This window comes from Alligator mississippiensis, chromosome 5 (assembly GCF_030867095.1).
Source record: "Alligator mississippiensis isolate rAllMis1 chromosome 5, rAllMis1, whole genome shotgun sequence".
NCBI classification, from domain to species: domain Eukaryota; kingdom Metazoa; phylum Chordata; order Crocodylia; family Alligatoridae; genus Alligator; species Alligator mississippiensis.
The window spans coordinates 41,415,233-41,434,605 of NC_081828.1; the positions used below are offsets into that span (position 1 = coordinate 41,415,233).

At 48.2% G+C, this 19,373-nt stretch overlaps 1 protein-coding gene across 2 annotated transcripts in view; it reads right to left on the reverse strand.

Annotated features, from left to right (window-relative positions):
• Window positions 1–19,373, reverse strand: part of DDR2 (discoidin domain receptor tyrosine kinase 2) — an 86,887-nt gene that overhangs the window by 13,576 nt on the left and 53,938 nt on the right. For both annotated transcript variants that reach the window (XM_006276163.4, XM_019486556.2), the window contains 14 exons: window positions 19,039–19,141; window positions 18,509–18,740; window positions 17,646–17,793; window positions 17,023–17,128; window positions 16,008–16,191; window positions 15,053–15,296; window positions 13,950–14,012; window positions 12,966–13,096; window positions 12,202–12,412; window positions 11,515–11,738; window positions 7,866–7,993; window positions 7,078–7,269; window positions 6,003–6,237; window positions 1,283–1,432 (listed from right to left, as the gene is read on the reverse strand). In XM_006276163.4, the coding sequence (XP_006276225.1) occupies window positions 1,283–1,432; window positions 6,003–6,237; window positions 7,078–7,269; window positions 7,866–7,993; window positions 11,515–11,738; window positions 12,202–12,412; window positions 12,966–13,096; window positions 13,950–14,012; window positions 15,053–15,296; window positions 16,008–16,191; window positions 17,023–17,128; window positions 17,646–17,793; window positions 18,509–18,740; window positions 19,039–19,141 (2,351 nt within the window). The remainder of the gene's footprint in view (window positions 1–1,282; window positions 1,433–6,002; window positions 6,238–7,077; window positions 7,270–7,865; window positions 7,994–11,514; window positions 11,739–12,201; window positions 12,413–12,965; window positions 13,097–13,949; window positions 14,013–15,052; window positions 15,297–16,007; window positions 16,192–17,022; window positions 17,129–17,645; window positions 17,794–18,508; window positions 18,741–19,038; window positions 19,142–19,373) is intronic.

Genomic DNA, 19,373 nt, shown 5'->3' on the forward strand with positions numbered 1-19,373 from the left:
TGCCTATACATGAGCAGTGAGGCTGCTCTGATGCACTATAATTACAGTGCATCAGAGCACGCTCAATTTAATCAAGTCTGATGGAGTGTGGTAATTACCACACTCCAGCATCTTGTGTATCAGCATCCCTGTGCTTAAAAATGGTGGCAGGGGTGATTTAACTAAAGCTCATCGAACAAGCTTTAGTTAAAGCACCCCCACTGCCATTTTTAAGTGCAGGGAAGCTGATACACAAGATGCTCCAGGTGCTTCAATAACAATGGCTCTTGGAGCCACTCTAACTTAAAGTGCCTCCCCTCCCCACCCCACCCACCCGAGCATGTCTATAAACACCCAAAGACACACAGACTCTAGTTCTCAAAGGGCAGAGTCATGGGCAACTGCTGCTACCTTAGTCAGGAGAGGGGAACATGCCCCCCCCTGCAACCAATCCTGCTAACTGGGGGGGAAGGTCCCCTGTGGGCAATTGTGAGGACCGGGGGGTGACCACCCTTCGGCGAGTGGCTGTGGCCACTTCTGGGAGCAAGTGCTGGCTGATCATTGCAGCCGCTCCCAGAAGTGGCTGCAGTGATCGGCTGGTGTCTGCAGGGGGGGCACCGGTGCTCCTGCCTGCCCATCACCTAAGCGGTGAGCGCGGCCGGTCAGGGGGTGCACCGGCACTCTCAGGGGGTGAACGTGCACCCCCTACGTGTCACCACAGGGCAGAGTATACAGAGTGCTGGAGAGGCCCCACAAAATCAGTGACCAAGTAGAGGCATGGGCATGGCTATGGCTGTGGGGTTGGATGGAGGCCACAAATACTGCCCTAAGGCATGGGTTAGGACATGAGTGGTGCCTGACTAGTGTCAGTAGGGTTCGGGGATAGGTTTTGGTAGCAGATTGGGATCCAAACAAGTAGATTAATTTCAAATTAGGCCATCAGCAGCTGGATTACTCTAGGACTTTGGGGAAGTCTCTCACCCCAATAGAACATTTCCATCAAGATGTGGCAGGTAAGACTGTGACGGGGTACCCAGAGGAGCTCGAGTAGGGCAGGATGATCGTGGCTACTAGGGGCACTGCAGCTGTCCTAGGGCCTATCCTGCCACAAACACAGAGGTTTTTGTCCTTATAACACTGGTCCATGGGTTAAATGCCAGGTTTATGGGGCATTTAACTTATTCGTAACTGGGCTATCTGCCTGGTTACGTTTAATATGCAAGGTCCTCTCATCCAAGGCTTATAAAACAACTATTATTGCTGTCCCTTCCTTCTATACATTTTCCCCTTCCCTGTTGCCTACCTGCCGCCCTTGATCCCTGAAGAACTCTCCTGTATTCTCGATGACCTGTTCATCTGACAGCTGAGAATAAGGCTGCTCTCGGCAAAAAGTGAAAGTCTCCCATAGTGTCACGCCAAATGCCCACACATCACTGGCTGTCGTGAATTTGCCCTGCATGGAGGAAGCAAAAGTTGATCAGTTCAGAACCACACATGCATGTGTATGCATAGACACGTGCATGTACACACACAGCATTCCTACAACTAGTCCCTCCGCCCTATTCTTGCAGCTTACCCAAGAGACCACTGGAGACAACAGGACATGTTCTGCTGACCTTATTCATATTCGAGTTGACTCATGATCTTCATGTGAAATTCTCATGGGAGAATTGTCAAGAGAGACAGCTGGATGGAGATGGGGCAGATCCCTCTTTGAGTGCCTAACTGATACAATTACATTTTATGCAAGTATATAATGTGCTATGCCATATCCCTTTGAATGAGACCCTATCTTGATCTGAAGGAGCAGAGCATTTACCATACAAGTAGTTAAGCTGTTCCAAAGCCTGTTCTCCTTTTGCCTTCAAAAATCATGTCTTGATTTGCTTTGTTTACCATATACAAAACCACACTTGGGCATCTCTCTGCCTTGGTTTGGAGATTTCAGCTGGTAATGGCACATATTTGGGGGTGACTTACGCCTCTTGAACCCATATTGTTCATTGTCCAAACAAAGCAAGCCTCTGGCAAGCTTTGGGACATGTTTGTTTAACCAGACTTTCATTAATGCCATTAAGAGGGGATGGGGTAGTTTCGAAAGCCATGAGACTGTCCTGCTGTGGTCTCTTGCTTTGTATTTGTGTTGATACAAGTTGTTGAGGAGCCTTGGCTTTAGGAGGCACAAATGCAATCTTATATTGGTAAAAAATAAATAATCATAATGAAACATCCCAGAATCTCTCTCTCTCAGGCTGGAGAGAAATCTTGGTCACCGGATCACAGGCAACTAACACTTCAGGCCAGGCTGGGCAGCTTCATGAGAATGTGGCTGCCCAGTTTTTGTGCTGTGATGTCAGTAAATGTCAATAAATGGTTTGTATAGTATATCTGAGTAAATTAACTGCTGCTGCTATAGCCTGACAGATCTTGGACCTCAGCTATTGCACTGTTTCTCATTTTTATTCTCTGGTTTGGAAAGAATGTCCACTCAATCTCGTATGTTTAGCTTGGTCCAACTTTATTATAAATTACAGTGCAATATTTGGCTCCAGTCCAGCGGCTGTGGGTTAGAAACAAGACTGTGTGAGAATTTATTTCAAATGTAAGGAACACTGCTAATCCCTGGCTCCTATCCCTGATAACATGCATCTGGTTTGAAATCTGGATCTAACTAACAAACTGCACTCAGCTACCTCAACTAGTGCTGAACCCAATGTTACAGCTGTGCCCAGTGCTATGGAGCATCTGCACAAACAGGCTCTATACCCAGACCTCCATCAACCAAGTAGAGAACAGTGTTATGCTGAAGCAAGTAAATCTTTAATCTGTGGGCAACCGCAAATTTAATTGATGTTGGTAGGCATAACAGTCATCTTCTATTCAGACTAAATGAGTATGCTCCACTGTTTAGAGGTAGTTAAAACAGTAGGAACCCTAGCCTGAAGTAAGGATGCTAAGGAGATGTACATGGGCAAAAGTTGGGGGCAGATTAAACAATGCATACATTTGCAAAGGCAGAGGGGTGGGGGGGCTCTGTGCCCTGTGATTGGCTGTGGCTTGTGCACTTGTACAAGCAGCCACTGCCCTAGGGCACTCCTTTTTCTCTTCACTCTGTGCTGGTGTAAAGTTGTACATGACCCTCATGAGCCAAATCCTTTCTCTTACTAGGCGATGGTAAGCAGCCCCAGCACCAAAGTCATGTGAATGGAGACTGCTCTAGCCGAGGGAATCTGCCATCTTAGGCCTCAGCTCTGAGCAGCACTGGACTCTTATTCTATGGGGAGAAGACCAGATAGTAGCTAGGTAGCTAGTAGCTAGGGTCAGGAGGGACCTGACAGATCATCTAGCCTGACCCCCTGCCACAGGCAGGAATGAATGCTGGGTTCATCATCCAACCTCCTCTTGAATTTGCCCAAGGTAGGGGCGAGGACCACCTCCCTGGGAAGTTGGTTCCAGATTCTGGCCACCCTAACTGTAAAATATTGCCATCTGATCTCCAACCTAACCTATTCTCTATCAGCTTATTACCATTGTTCCTTGTCACCCCAGGTGGTGCTGGGAAGAAAAGAGCTCTGCCTATTTGCTGTTCATCCCCCCGATGAGTTTGTAGGCAGCCACCAGGTCCCCCCCCTCAGCCTCCTCTTGCTGTGGCTGAACAGGTTCAGGTCCTTCAGTCTGTCTTCATAGGGCCTGTCCTGCTGCCCTCTCACCAAGCGCGTGGCCCTCCTCTGAACCCTCTCCAGGCTGGCCACATCCCTTTTGAAGTGCGGCGCCCAGTACTGGACGCAGTACTCCAACTGTGGCCTGACCAAAGTCTCATAGAGGGGGAGTATCACCTCTCTGGACCAGCTTGAGATGCGCCTTTGGATGCATGACAAGGTATGGCTGGCCTTGCTGGCTGTGGTCTGGCATTGGTGGCTCATGTTCATCTTGGAGTCAATAATGACTCTGAGATCCCTTTCCGCCTCTGTGCTTTCAAGAAGGGAACTCCCCAGCCTGTCTGTATGCTGTGGATTCCTTCTCCCAAGGTGCAGCACCCTGCATTTGTCTACGTTGAACCCCATCCTATTCTCGTCTGCCCACTTTTGTAGTCTGTCTAAATCTAGTTGCAGCCTCTCTCTCCCTTCAAGTGTGTCCACCTCGCCCCACATCTTAGTGTCATCAGCAAACTTGGACAGCATGCTTTCCACCCCCTTGTCCAAGTCACTGATGAAGATGTTAAACAGTGCAGGCCCAAGGACCAAGCCCTGGGGGACCCCACTGCTCACATCTCACCAGGTTGAGTACAACCCGTCCACCACTACTCTCTGGGTGCGCCCCATCAACCAATTTTTTACCCATCCAACTGTGCAGGCATCAATGCCGCAGTCACTTAAGTTATTGATGAGGATGGGGTGAGAGGCAGTGTCAAAGGCCTTCTTAAAGTCTAGAAAGACTATGTCGACAGCGACACCATCATCCAAGGATTTAATTACTTGGTTGTAAAAGGCAATCAGGTTGGTCTGGCAGGACCTGCCTTTGATGAACCCATGCTGATTGCCCCTAAGCATGATCTCCCCTGCAGACCCCCTTAGATGTGCTCCTTGATGATTCTCTCCAAGAGCTTCCCAAGCACCGAGGTGAGGCTTACAGGCCTATAATTACTTGGGTCCTCCTTCCTCCCCTTCTTAAAAATAGGGACCACATTAGCCAGTTTCTTCCCAGTGGGTTGTTCTAGCATGCACCAATTTGTGACGGCCTCCTAAGGGCCACTTGGCCATCAAGAATAGACAGAGAGCAGTGCACTGCAGCACCTTTAGCACATGCCTACCTCTTGTGCTTTCCCTGCATTTAGGAAAGGCTGAAATACTCCATTGATTCAAAACATGCAAAAATTGCATCTAAGATGCAGTTTCCTGGGTATCAGTGTTACCACTAATACAGCAATATATTGCCAAGCATGGATGTGCTATCCCCCATGAGATGCCTACACAATCTCACTCTCACTGGTACACAGGCAAACCTTAAAGAATATGCTTCTTGTTGGCCCACAACTCAAGGGAGTTAGTCCTCTGCACAGACACGTGAGTGACTCATAGCTACTGGTCTGAGGTGACTTGTTCTCTTGCGTTGTGTCTCCAGTGCCACATGGCAGACTGGCTCTAACCAGAAGCCTCTCAAGCAGCACCCTACCTAGACCCCTGGTGGCCCCGGGCGAACTTTTAGTATTGGCCCCCCCTTCACCAGAGATAATGATACTAATCTGACAATGGAGAAAAAATTACCATTTTCAGGCCCCCTTTCTGTCCAAGCCCCAGGCAGCCGCCTCTAATCTCCAGCCGTCCTTGGTAGAAGCCAAAGAGTAGCCAGAGGGCTGAGATGAAGCAGGAGGGGCTCCTATTAATGGGCTTGGCTGGCCCTGTTTGAAGGTTAATCTCAGAACATAGGAAATGCTTTGTTTGGGAGGGAATGGGCAGCAACACTTGTGTAGTTTCGCCAACAGGTATATACACCTTCGAACTGATACTGACAATCCAGCTAGGCCTTTAGCTTGCATTCACTCACTTGTGGGCAGTACAAGACTACAGAAAGGATGCACCATTCTCTTCCTCAAGCCTAAGCAAGGTGTCCAGAGAAGATACAGCACCTCTCAGACAAAGGGTGATGTACCTAGGTTCCCAAGATGGCCACAGCCCCTGTGTAAACACGAAATATGACTGCTGTTTCTCCATCTTCTTTTCATCTGTTTCTCATGGTAGTGCCTCTCCCCATCTGGGGACATCTCTAGACAACTCTAGGCATGAAGAGAAGGTCCTGAACTCTCTGAGAAGCAAGAAATATAGATGCTGAGTGGCCCATTCCCCCCTGTTCTTTCTGATTTTCCAATGCAGGGGAGGGCAGTGGGCAGGAGAGCCCTGAGACCCACCCCTCCATGACCTCTCAGCTATAAGGGAAGCAGTCAAGGACAGAAGGCAATTGAGGCCTGCTCCCAGAAATCTCCTCACCCTCTCCGGTGCCAGTGGCACCCCAATATTGCCACTTACCAATAAAATGCTCTCCCAGGACATCCAGCGAATAGGAAGCACTGCCCGTCCCTGGATTCTGTAGTAGTCCCCGCTGTACAGATTCCGGCTCATGCCAAAGTCCGCTATCTTGATAGTGTAGTTCTTGCCCACCAAGCAGTTGCGTGTGGCCAGATCCCGATGAACAAAGTTCAGAGAGGACAGATACTTCATGCCAGAAGCAATTTGAGTGGCCATAAACTTCAAGTCGGTGTAGCTGCAGAGACAGGGAAGGACAAGCAGGGAATGAGGCTACTGGGCACGTATTTGACCAAATGAGCATAACCTACACAGATACAGTTCTGTGAGGTTCAGAGCAGCCTGGCTTATTACAACACAAACAGGTTTCCTCCTCTGGGGCAACAAGGACATTAATATAGGCTAGAGGAGAAAGCCAGCGTGATAATACCTGCATTTCTGCAAAGCAAGGCCTGGGCACTGGGCAGGTACTGAACAGTGTTAGTAAGGACCCCTCTCAACAGCCTGTCACAGAAGCGGGCAGTCAGGAATGAACATGGCATGGATATCAGTGGGACCTGCCTAAGCCCTCACAGGGCATCAACCTCATGCTAAGCCAACCCTAGGTTACAGACTTAGATGGGTTTGGCACATCCTATGGACACCCAGAGCAATGGCACAACATACTGGGAGTACAATGTGGGGGAGTCCAAGAAAAGAAAGTATACAGGACAGAGGTGGAACCACTGGCTGTTCCCTTCCTCGCCCAGCCATATACTTCCTCTCCTGCCTCCAAACACCTGTTACCCCAACCCACTAGTTCTCTTCCTTTTGGCCAACCCAGTCCCACCTCTACCCTCTTCCACCTAGGAACGTTACTCTGCCTATCCAGAACTCCCAGCTCTTGGCTCACCCCTCAACAAGCACATTATTCCCCACCCAGCTACACCATCTTTCTCTCTTTCTCTTCTTTGCTACCCAGACCTACCCACTCTCCCTAGTCCCCTTTCAGTCATGACTGTTCTTCCCCTTCAGCACAAAAACAGGAAGCAGAGTTGTGTGTACTGAAGAGCCCAGGTAGGAGGGGGAATGGAGCTACCTGACAGTGGGTGCATTGCTGGTGGGGGTGCCCTGGGGCTCATGGCGGGACAGGAACTGGTTGAGGTCTCCATTCTCCATGTACTCAGTGATCATGCAGAGGGGGTCTTCAGCAATGCACACTGCCAGCAGCCGGATGATGTTGGGGTCCTTGAGTCTCGACATGATCTTAATCTCCTTCAGAAAGTCATTCCTTTTAGAAGCAGAAGCCACATGGACAGACACACACAGACAGAGCCAAACATGCCAGGCACTGGGATTAGTGATATGAAGTACAAACCAGGGAATGTAACCACAAAATGCAATTCACACAGCAGTAATGAAGACAGAAGCTCCAGGGGAAATGCTGCTGCTCTGGCGAGCCACAGAAGATATCCCACCATAACAGGTCACTCCAGAGCAAAAATCCAGGATGCAGGATCAGGTATTCCCTAGTGTAATTTGTTCATTCACAGAATGTGGGTACTGGGGAGGTATTAGCATTTGTTCCTCCAGAGAATACTAATGACCATGCGATTCAGATATGTCCATACGCTTGTAGATTAAGGAAAATCACTAGCAGAATGCCCCATGCTGATACAAAGGGCTCACTCTGAGTGGGCCCCTTCTATTGTCATGGTACATATTGTGAGGTACAGGGTAATAAGAGCAAAGAGCCTGTGGCCAATTTTTACCTGTGACTTAATGGGCTCTTCTGCATGGGCAACGTTCTCACTGAGATTGGAGTGGCTGACTTAAAAGGGTAAACGCACAAATGCCAGGGAATGGAGCTCCATATGGCTGGCATACCTGGCATTCTTGTTGGCATCAGCACGGAGCATCTTTACAGCCACCAGAACAGGCTGGTTGGAGCTGACATCCAAAGCAAAATCCTTGTCCATGAACTTTTCCATCCCTTCCACCTCACAGAGATGAACCTAAAGGGAGGCAATGAGGAGCATTTACTTTCCCCTGTGGAAATAGACATGAACTGATTAGCAATGGGCTTCCATTCCCATAGGTATCAGAAATTGCATGGGACCAGATCCTGTTTTCAAGAAGCCCCTTGGTACGAGGAGTACTGCATAGGTTGAGGGGAAAAACAAAGCCAGTACAAGACCCTAGATAAGCAGGTCTTCTGCCTTTCTATGCCTCAGAATGGTAACAGTGATAGTCTGAGGCTACAATAGCTACCACCACTCTTATACCCTGGCTCAATGGAGGGACTGTGTTTAATGAATGTTTTCTGCACTAGTTCATCATCTTCCAAAACACCTGTGATCTACTCCTCACTAAAATGGTTTCTGTGAACACTAGAGGTAAAAGCAGAACACTGCAGAGCTACACCTGAACTCTGAAACAAAGCAGACCCTCCCACATTCTGTTCAACTAATCGCATTCCCAAAAATGCTTCAGCACCTCAAGTTCCTACCAATGACTGATCAATGTTGTTTCATTGTATACCAGGTCCCATGTTCACTCACACCTGGGAAACTGGCAATGTTCTGTCAGACAAACATCACAGCAACGTACTCCAATTCAAATATCCAGACAAATAAGTCGACTAAAGCTCTAGCCACCTTGGAGCTCCATGCTTAGGAAGTCAGTGATCTTACAGAATGCCCTAAGCTGGGGTACTCGACCTCTGGCCCATTGGCTAGATCAGGCCTTCTTCCCTGCATTGCTTTCCTGCCAGAGCCAACACAGCCAAACAAACCAGAATCTATTTGGTCGGACTCGATGAGGGGGTCGGACTCGATGATCTATTGAGGTCCCTTCCGAACCTAGCATCTATGAATCTATTGAAGTTTGTGTGTCCTCATCCAAACTGTTTAGTTGGACCCAGGCCAGCACCACTGCCCCTACTCATTGAAGGCCAATGGGATTGCACAAGTGTGTGCCATGAGGGCAAAATTTACGGCACGGGCCAGCGAGCAAATTACTGCAGAGAAACCTAAGGTGTTAACTTAGAGGGTGTTCACTTCTCCATGATAAGTGCTCATGTGTATGCACTCTTACCCCATGGGAAATTTGAGGTAACTCACTCTACTTCCATTGTGCGGCAAGCACATTCACACAGGCAGTTATTGTGGTATAGATGACATGCTATAAGTTCACATATCAATTTACCTTGTGGTATGCCCGCACCCTTAGCCACTAAAACTTTATTATAGGGAATGATTTGGAGAAGGGAAGGATCCTGCCTGGCTTTCAGGGCCCAGGCTGATTTTGCAGAAAGTGGGCAATTCTCTGGGCCTCCCAAGCCACTGACTTAAATGAAATGAATTTTTTGTCTGGTTTGGAAGGGGCATCAGTGGGTGCTATAACATTCCAGACGGCATCAGTGATCAACTGCTGCAGGGTATGGGTATAGAGCTTTGTGCTGCCTAAGGAAAATTGATGTTATGGAATAGTGGACCCAGGTTTCACAAAGCACATGTCTGAAATAAAATTAATCTCATAGCTCCTGTCATGACATTGCCATAGATGTTGCGTAGCAGGATGGCATAGTGCAGATAGAACAGAAGGGGCAACCAGGAAACGAGAGGCCCTGGGGTCAGCTTTACCCAGTAGGAAATGTGTTCTAAGTCACCAAGGCTCAAATCCCGTTGTGGAAATCTTGGCTATCCGAGCAGTACAAATCCCAAGAATGGGTTTATTCCCAACCCAAATGAGTCCTACATGTTGTTTGGAGCAATATTGACATTAGACATTATCATGATTGTTAAAAGGGCCATTTACTGAGCATGACAACCAACATCCCCAATTTCTAGTAAATCAATTTCTTGACCATAAGTCAGCTGCTAGGAGATTTTCTATTTTAGGATAACTTTGGAGTGAAGATTTTTTTCTTTAACTTCCAGAAAACTTGGAGCTGCTCAGTGTTAAAGCAGCACAATCCTTTCCCTCAAAATTCAGCTACATTGGTAGGAAAAAAAAAATCCCATCAGAAAATGGAATTTCTGTCTTATAAGAAATTCTGAAATTTCAAAATTTGTTTTTGTCTTAAGTTGGGATGAAAAAAAATGTTCATTGGAAACATTAAAATTACCTATAATTAGTTTTCATAACGGCTAAGCATTAATGTAATGTAACTTAATATAATAGACAAAGTGAAACTGAAGGAGAAAAATGGAATAAAATGAAATGAGAAAGATCAAAAAATTCATTTCGATTTCAAATCATAGCTACATTTCATACAGAAAGTTTCATTTAGAAATTGAAGCATTTCTGAAAAATATTTTGATTGGAAAAAAATGAAATACAATTTCCCAACAGAAAGCTGTTGTGTCAATTTTTTCAAGAAGCTCTACAAATCCTGTATTGGCAGAAACCATGGAGAAAAAAAAAACTTTGGCCAATGTAACAGGAAAACAGATTGTGCTTGATTAGTCTTTCACTGTAAGACATATTTTCCAGACCACAAATCATTCTTGCAGCTTTTTTCTGGTCCCTTTCCAACCAGTCAACATTCTTTTTTAACTTGTGGACAGCAAAACCAGTCACAGAAAATAGTGAATCTGTTTGTGAATTTAAAGAATTATTCATTATTTGAACATCTATTTAATGAAGCAAGAACTATTTAATTTGTAGAGTGGTAAAAAAGAAAAACAAATGTTTGGTTGGCCTAGAACAGGGAGACTGCACGAAGAGGTTATTAATTTCCACAAGTGGATTGGAAGGTATGTCTTCTCATCACTGTCACTTCCACATCCTTTTATGTCTCATTGGAGAATGCTTATTTTCTATAGCACCACACCCTTAGCTCCAGATTGAGGCACTGGTTCAGCAATGACTGACAAGAACAGACACATGCTAATAAATAACTCGCTGGGCTGTTCCATCTACATGGTAGCCTCAACTCAGCCTGTTTAGCTTTCAAGAATTGATAGCCCCCCAGCCCAAGCCAGTCTATGTGTAGATCTGTTCCAAGGGTGAAATTACACATTATACTTGGACCATATTAAGCACACTTCAAATGTAAGCTTCCACATGTTAAAGCTCATTAACTCATGATATGTGCCATCTGAGCATCTCAAAGTTCTGCCATTTCAGGCAAGGGTTAACTCTGGGGCCTGTGCTACTTAGCTCGTGTTGGGATAACTTCATTCTGTTCCACAGAGATAAAATGAGCAATCCGGTCCTCCAGCCCTCTCGTGACAAGTCAGAGCTGTACAGGCAAGAATGATGTTAGCCCTTAACCTGTAACTGCTCACAGAGGTTCCAACTCTAACACCGCTTATCATTCCTCGGATTTAATATGGTCTAAGTGTAATGCATAATTTCACCTTAAGAAAAACCTCTCCATGAATCACCAGGCTCTCACCTCTTTCAGCACCAGAGAATATCCTTCTCATCGTGGAAGAAAGCCATTGTCACTGGTTGTTCTACCCTGCAGCCTAGCCTGGGAGCAGACACGGTCTGTAGTGAATGTAAAAGTAAACAGTGGCTCACTCACCTCCCCAAACTGGCCTTCTCCAAGCTTCTCCTTGAAAGTCAGTAGTTTCCTAGGGAACTCCTCAACAGCCACATCCTTGCCTGAGAGCAGGTCCATGGTGATGGCTGGCACAGAGTAGGTGTTACTGCCTGTCACTCCCTGCAGGTTCACAATGTCTGCCTCTGCATAATGAGGGACCCCCTCAGGGCCATTGGCCTGGGCTGGTTTGACAACACCACTGCAGCCTGGGAAGGAAAGAGCAATGAGAATAGCTCTGCTATAGAGGGACTCTTCCCTGGAGCCCAGTCACACAGAAAATGTCCCAGACCACCTGCGCTCCCAGGCTCCTGGAGAGGGTGGATTAGACTTTAAGGGAGGTTTACAGGGGTCTGAGGCCTATTCAGGCTTCTCAGTTTCCTGAAACCTTCCACCAAGTTTCTGGACCAGGTTATGGTGAATGCCACAGATGGTGCAAAGAAAAGCCAGGAGTATTGAGAACATGTGCCACCTACTCAGAAAGCAGACATAATGCACCTGCGGATGACAGCTCCTCTGGGAGCAATGAAGCTGGACTGCCATTGCTTCCCTAGAAGGGATCTCTCCATGCACAGGGACAGGGAAATGGCTAAGACTGTAACCACAGGAGTGCTGGGGGAAAAGGTTCTCAAGCTGCAGGATTTTATTTTAACTCCCCTGCTTGGTTCTCACCTGCCTCCTCATCTCCTGGTGCAAACTCTGGCAGCTTGCGTATAAGCCGTGAAGGCTCCTGGTAATCTGGGCCCAGGGGGAATATGCGGTCGTAGGTGGAGTTGGACTCCTGTTCACTGGATGAGGAGGAGCGGTTGTGGTTGAACATACTGGATTCGCTGGGCAGGGAGAGGCTGACTGTCATTTCATCATCCAGCATCCGTCGAGAAGCCTGAGAAAGGAACATGGAAGGAAAAAATGTAGGGATAGACTGACGGACATTCCCACACTCTGGGCAGAGAGACAAGCCTACAAATCAAACCAGTCAGATGCACCAAGTTGGCAAAAACACCGCATTGGGCAGACTGCATCTGAAATATGCCTTTTCCAAAAGCTGGGAGAATCAGTTTGAGGATGGTTTCTCAAGTCAGAAGGGTCTGGCAGAGAAGGTTCTGCTCTTCCTTTTTGTATAAACTGTAACACTCTTGCCAAACATGAAAAAAAAACACTTCCCAGTGGGAAGATCCAGTTCCTTAGCAGCTCAGATGAAATTCAGTCTGGGCAGAGCTGAAGCAAGTCTGTGTACTGGTCCCTAGCTCAGATGGGCTGTAAATATTACTTGTCCTTCAGCAAGGGCTCTGCACAGGGATGAATCTCACCCCAACTAAGCAGACCCTATTGTCAGGGAAGTGCTGATGTCACTAGTGATGCTGACAGGCAGCCCTGGGAAGGAAGCCGTAGGGTGTAGAGAAACCTCACACAACAAACCTCTGAGATCGCCTCACCTTCTCCAGCATCTTTTGCCAGAACTGCCTCCAGAGGATGATGACAATGATGGCCACTAGAATAAAAATGATGGCCACCAGGCAGCCAATCAGGATGCGAGTGTTGCTGTCATCCACTTTGAGGGTTGGGTCTGTTGGGAGGAGAAACAGAGCAAGTGTTGGCTATTGCCAAGGACAAGAATCTCAGATCAAGCATAAGTTGAGTTGTAGCAGAACTCAGTTGCTGGCAATTATACAAGGCTGGCACTTCTGCCCCTGGGCTCCCTGCCACACACCACACCTAGATCATGAGTTAATCTATGATCTATGGCAGCGCAAAATTGTACATCTCTGATTCACCTTCCATCCCTGACACCTCACATGCCACAGTGCTGGCCAGCAACAGTGCACCTTTGCTGGCCAGTACATTGGGGGTACACCTACCTATTCCTATTCATTGGGGTATACCTACCACCACTATTCCTCACCTACCTGCACATGGGGAGCAGCAGCCCTGTGGAGCCTCCCCTTGGCCTTGTACATTGACTGGTGAGGTGACTGGAAGGCACAGATGCACAGGACAAGAGATAATCCTGCCTTCAGTGACTGTCTCTGTGTGGTGTCCTGGTGCACCCACACTATTGACCCTTTCCACGGTGGTATGAGCTATGGAACCAGAAGGTTCACAATCATGAGACTGAAGTTAACACGAACTCCCTGATCTCTAGACAGGTGTGCCCATCACCAGGCTGTATGTGACTCTTGTGGTATAAGCCCAGGCTGCCAGCTGCAGCTAGGCTCTTGGCTAGACTTTATAGCACTCCGGAAATTCTTTGGGAGCTTCTTGTTAATGAAAAGGGAAATATTTGATGTGCTGAATCTGAAATAGCATGACCTGGTCACAGTACAGTATGTCCTAGGCCTTTTATTTCATTCATTGTATGCTATTCCTGCCCCTTTGCCCTCTGCCGTGACCATACATAAATGTCAGAAGAAGCCACGTACCATAAGTAGTTGGAGCCACGGGTGACTCAGGGGGCACACCAGAGTTATTGTACATTGCCGCGTCTGGTAAGAGACAACATCAAGAAAAGTATGGTGAAGCTTGCAAATCTATGCAAGCTTGGTGGATGAGTTTATTATCACAGAGGGATGTGGCTGCATGTCCCTAATGAGGAACCTGTATGGAATCATGGTTAACAGGACTCAGCAGCATCTAAAACCCAAAGACTCCCCACAAAGATCCCCCATCAGAGGCACTAGCAGAAGAACTTTCTACCTGTCTCTTGGGTACAAGGCTCAATTTTCACACCCTGTTCCTTCCCAGAATGAATCCTATAGCTGCTGGTACCTCAGTAACATTTTCAGGGACTAGGCCCCCCTCAGTGTCCTAACACAACTGTCCTCACCTCTCAGTTCCATTGGCTGCCAAACCCATCAAAGGACATACACCTCTACCCTGTGAGCTATTCAACTGCAGAACTCATTGCCTCAAGAAGTCACTGGGGTATATCCCCGCTCTGTCCCCAGGATTTCCCAGCTGAGATGCTTCTGATAATGCCCTGCCTACTCAATGTTCCTGCTTGCACATGCCAAACCTGGATATGCAGGTGTAAATGTATAAAGGGGGCATTCACACTGGCCACTATCAAGCAAAATGGAGACAGATCTTTAGAGCGGCTGTAGGGAGATGCTCCTGGTGTATCTTCCCCAGCATGTATCTGTGTCTAGCATATGCAAGCCATAGGCAGGTAGGCAGGGCATGCTCAGGAGCATCCCTGCTGGGGCACATGGGGGACATGATGTAGATATATGCATAGAAGCCAGGAATTGAGGAGGGTTAAGGCAGGGACTTGATATGTATAAAGAAATCGTAAATGCCACATGTCTATCCAAGTTAATGGCAAAAAGTTTTGGAAGAGACATCAAAACTCTTGTTGGAGAACAGTGTGAGAGATGTAGGAGCAGATTATCCCATGTCTGCCTCTTCAGGAGTCTGATACCAAGCTCTGTGACACTTGAATCTCCTCGTCCCTCACTTCCTTGGCCTATGCAGTATGACCACAAAGTACCCATCCTCCTTGCCCTTTATTTCTCATTGCCAGTACCTGACTGGAAGGTGATCTCACTGAACATCATCCAGGTGTCGGCAAAGTAAAACTGGCACTTGATGGCATTAGCCATGCGGTGGAGCAGAGGCACGGTGACAAAACGTGCACTAGGGTTGACGTCATCCAGCACCAGCACTGAGGAGATGGCATTGGGCTCCCATTCATTGGCATCTGAGCGGAAATAGCACTGAACCTCTTTGAAGATCTTCACTCCTTTGGCAAACATATTGTTACAGTGCACCTGTGGGGCAGCAACAGATAAGGCCAAATGAGTGCCACCTTGGCACAGGCATGTGGCATTCAACAGCCAAAGTAATCCCCCATTGGACTTTGAGATAGTTTTACAAAGGGAATAAAATACTTATTGTACCCTCTTCTCTTCCCTTGCTCTTACCCTGGCCTAGAAACCCTTAACACGTGTTCACAGGGACCAGGTGCAATGGGATGCTTCATCATCTCAGGGGGCTTGGATCTGTCTCAGGTCATAGATGAGGACAGTGTGTGGTCTCATCCCACCCCCTAGCAAGCAGTTCATAGTAGTACTGTCACTATAGGTAGTGACAGCTTGTTAGTTCTCCCAAGGACAGGGATTGTAAAGTAGGACAGCAGGTCAGGGGGCATCTGGGCAGTACCTGGGGCTATAGAGTTAACAGTGCAGCTGGCTGCGGTTGAGGAGAACAGCAGGGGTGCAAGGGGCAACATTGTTTGCACAGAAGCTACTTGCAAAATGTGTTGAGTTTTGTCTAATTCATGCTTGCCTTCCCTGACCCTCTAACACAAGTCAGACTATATCCCAGACCCCAAGGCCTTGGCATTTTGAGAGGCGCATGGCAAAGTGAGAGCCCTGCTGCCTCTCCAGAATGTGCTTTCTCCAGGAAGGCATACACTGAGGCAGGGTATACCAAGAGCCAGTACTCATATCACTAAAAGAAGAGCCCTCAGGGCTGCAGACCTTCATGGTAGTAAAGTTCCGGATCCGGTCAAATTCAAACATGATTTCAATGTAGCCACTGGTGGTACTCTCATTGCGCCACCCCACGTAGTCATAGCCAGGCCATACATGGTACTCATGGGTCTCAGTGAAGTCATCCAACCCTGAGACCCCATCTGTCAGCTGGCCCAGTCCTTCTGTCATGCTGTCAGACACAAGGGAAGGAAGCAACAGAGTGTGAGTCTCTTCTGGAGTCCACAAGGAAGCCCTCCAGCTCTTGGCCCTTCCTCCCTTCCCATCTGAAACACCTGATGCCTGGAGGAATTTATCACAAATACTTATTAAATAGGAGAGAGGGTTTTTCAGAACAGCTGTGCTTCTGGATTAAACCTGATGGCTCCACACCCAGGGCAGCAATGGAGCAACGTGGAGCAATGTGGGGTACCACCGTGCCAATCACAGTGGTATGATCAGCCACCTCAGTGGTGACAGCTACTTTTGTGCCCCGCTTACTCTCCCCTACAAAGGCAGTGCCCAGGGCTGCTGCTGCCCTGGTCATACCCTCTCAGTTATGCTACTGGTTTAACTTCTTAAAATAATGAAACTCTAAATCTCTTTCTCCACTGAATCCTCTGAGACCCTGTTTCAGCTCTGGGCTCCCATGAACTGAATGGTATTGTAGAGGTATCTAGGAGTATCAGACACACACATCCAGTTGTGTGCCATTAAGGAACATGGACAGACAGAAAGACAGACATGGGCCTTTGTTTTATTTATCTCAAGCTGTGTGTACTTTTATCTCACATCTAAGGAAGGGTATTTGGTACCTGAAAGCTTGCCTATATGTCTTCTCAGCTATACAGCTGGTCAAATAAAATATATCACCAACAAGAATTTTTGCCTCAGACAAGACAGGCAGGCATTTTTGTTCAAGCTTTTGAAAAATTGATGGCAACATGTCATAACCCAACCCCCACCTGTTCCCAACTCCCCTGTGCCTGCCACTTGCCAGGCAAGACATTCTCTGGGCACTCACCTGTACCCAAAAGCTCCATCATAGACAGAATCATTCAGGTAAATGACTGTGCCACCAGGAAGGACAAACTGCTGTCCGGCAGGAGCATTGTAGGAAACTAGCCCATCTGTAGGAGAAGACAAGGGAGTTGCTGCTCTTACCAAGGAGCAAAGTCTTCCTCAGTGGGGTTTGCAGTCATTCACCCAGACCAATACAGATGACATCCCACACCTAGCCTGAGAGCTCGATATTGTAGGCCTGGATCAAGACCTCCCTCTTGAGTTCAGAAATGGGAAAACCACTTCTGTGCAAGTTTTCTCCAAAATGTATGGAAGGGGAAGGCTGGACAGGCTGACATAATAGGGCTGTGGAAGTGCTGTGTCAGAGGCATGCATCAGGGCCAAGAAGCATTTCCCTCATGACCCCACATCCCCAGGAAATCCAGGCAGGAAGATGAAGACAACTGTGTCTCCCTGCTCTACTCTCCAATAACATACACATTGTGCACTAGGTCGCATCAGATGCCCTCAGCACAAGATCCTACTGCCACAAGGAATGTATTCCTTGCACTAGAAATTCCCCTGGATATCTGTTCCTCTGGGTGCCATACCCCAGGGGGTACTCCCTCAGAACGCTCCACTTACCCAGCCACACGCAGCCATACAGCTCCACCCGCAGACAGACATTCATGGAGTGGTCGGTGACTGGGATGAAGCGGACAAAGCGTGCAATGATGGGGGGCTCCAGGTCCTTGAGGACAATGTCATAAGGGTTGGTGTTTCCATCCAGCACCTGAGCACAATGCAAACAGAGCAACCGAGGGTCACTGGGAAAGACAGGGAGGAAGGGGGCAGCTTTTGCATCCTTGTAGGTCCTGGAGCGGGGCAGATGCCCTTGTTTCCCATCTCCCTGGAGGACATGTGTTAACACAGGCTGTGTCCTGTTGCTCTTTACCTTTTGCATTAGATTTGGCATCTCTGTGCCAGGCACAACTCTCTCTCACATGAGTGCACATGTGCGCATACACATATATTTTTATATACAGGGCTTTGCTGTTTCTTGCTACCGGCACAAGGACTGGTAACAGACATGCCCATGCCAAAAGCTAAGTACATCCCCCCAGCACTAGTCTACAAGAAGCCTGCTTATACTGCACTATGTAGCATTAGCCTGGTGGTCCCAAGGAGGAGAGGCACAGCCCAAGGACTGCTAATGCCCTTTGCCACCATCTCTTTCAACAAGCACCATGCACTCAACATCCCAGCTGGTCCCAGGCTGCACCGCTTTAGGTCGGAATTTCAGCAAAATTGGGCATACCCAGGCTGGCAGGTACAGTGATGCTTAGCCCACCCTGGTTCTGGGTCTGCTCCATGGAGACCTGTATATACCAGTGCATCAACACCCAGCTGGCTGGTTATGACACAACACTTGCCTTCCCATGTAAGCTTGTCTTCAGGAGGGTGGGAGCCCTGCAGAGGAGATCCTCTTAGGCTCCCCATCTCCTTACCTGCTTCCCATGTCGGTTCCTCCAGGAAATCCACCGTGTGCCATCCCGACTGTAATTGATCTTATACATTGGTGCAAACTCATTGCCGTGGCCACCAGCATGACGACCTTGGGTCCCCACCAGGGTGATAAAATGCAGGGCATGCAAATCAATCTGGAGGAACTCCTTGAGGTCATCCGGCTCCACTGGGATCTCTGGACACCAGGCACCATCTCCTTCTTCTGAGTCTAGCCTAAAGCAGTGCAGGGTGAGGTGGGAAGACCAAGAAGGAGAGGGAATCACTTCCAGAGACAACTGAAACCAGACCTTCCCCTGCCTCCTCCCTGGGTTATATCACTTGCTCTGGCCACAGCTAAACCCAGTTAAAGCAAACAAGAACAGCAAAGCAACATGGTTACAGCCCCTGAGGATGTTCAGCAATGCAAGAGCTCCACACCCTGGGGTTCTATCAAGCAACCCATAGCTGCCCCACTGCAAGGGACCCAAACCCATCCATGCCTACACTGACTCATCATGCCACATGCCCTCACCTTCCATACTTGGCAGCTGTGGATTCAGACCACTGGCTGGAGGCAGAGATGTCTTCGTCCGGGATGTGGCCACCTGACATGCCCAGGGGGTAACGGCACACACCTGAAATGAGATAGAGCTGAGCACTGAGCATCTGCTAAGCATGGTCAGCCACTCCTCTGGTTCTCTGCAACAAGCAGTGCCCAGTGATTTCAATGAGCTCGTTCTGGAAGCAGGCCAGGCAGGATGCAGAAGGCTTGGTGCAAGCTTCCCTCCCTGCATGGTGGCCCCACCCCACCATATGCCTGTGACCTCCCCAAAGCTCTTCCCACCCGGCAGAGCCCCCACCCTTGCT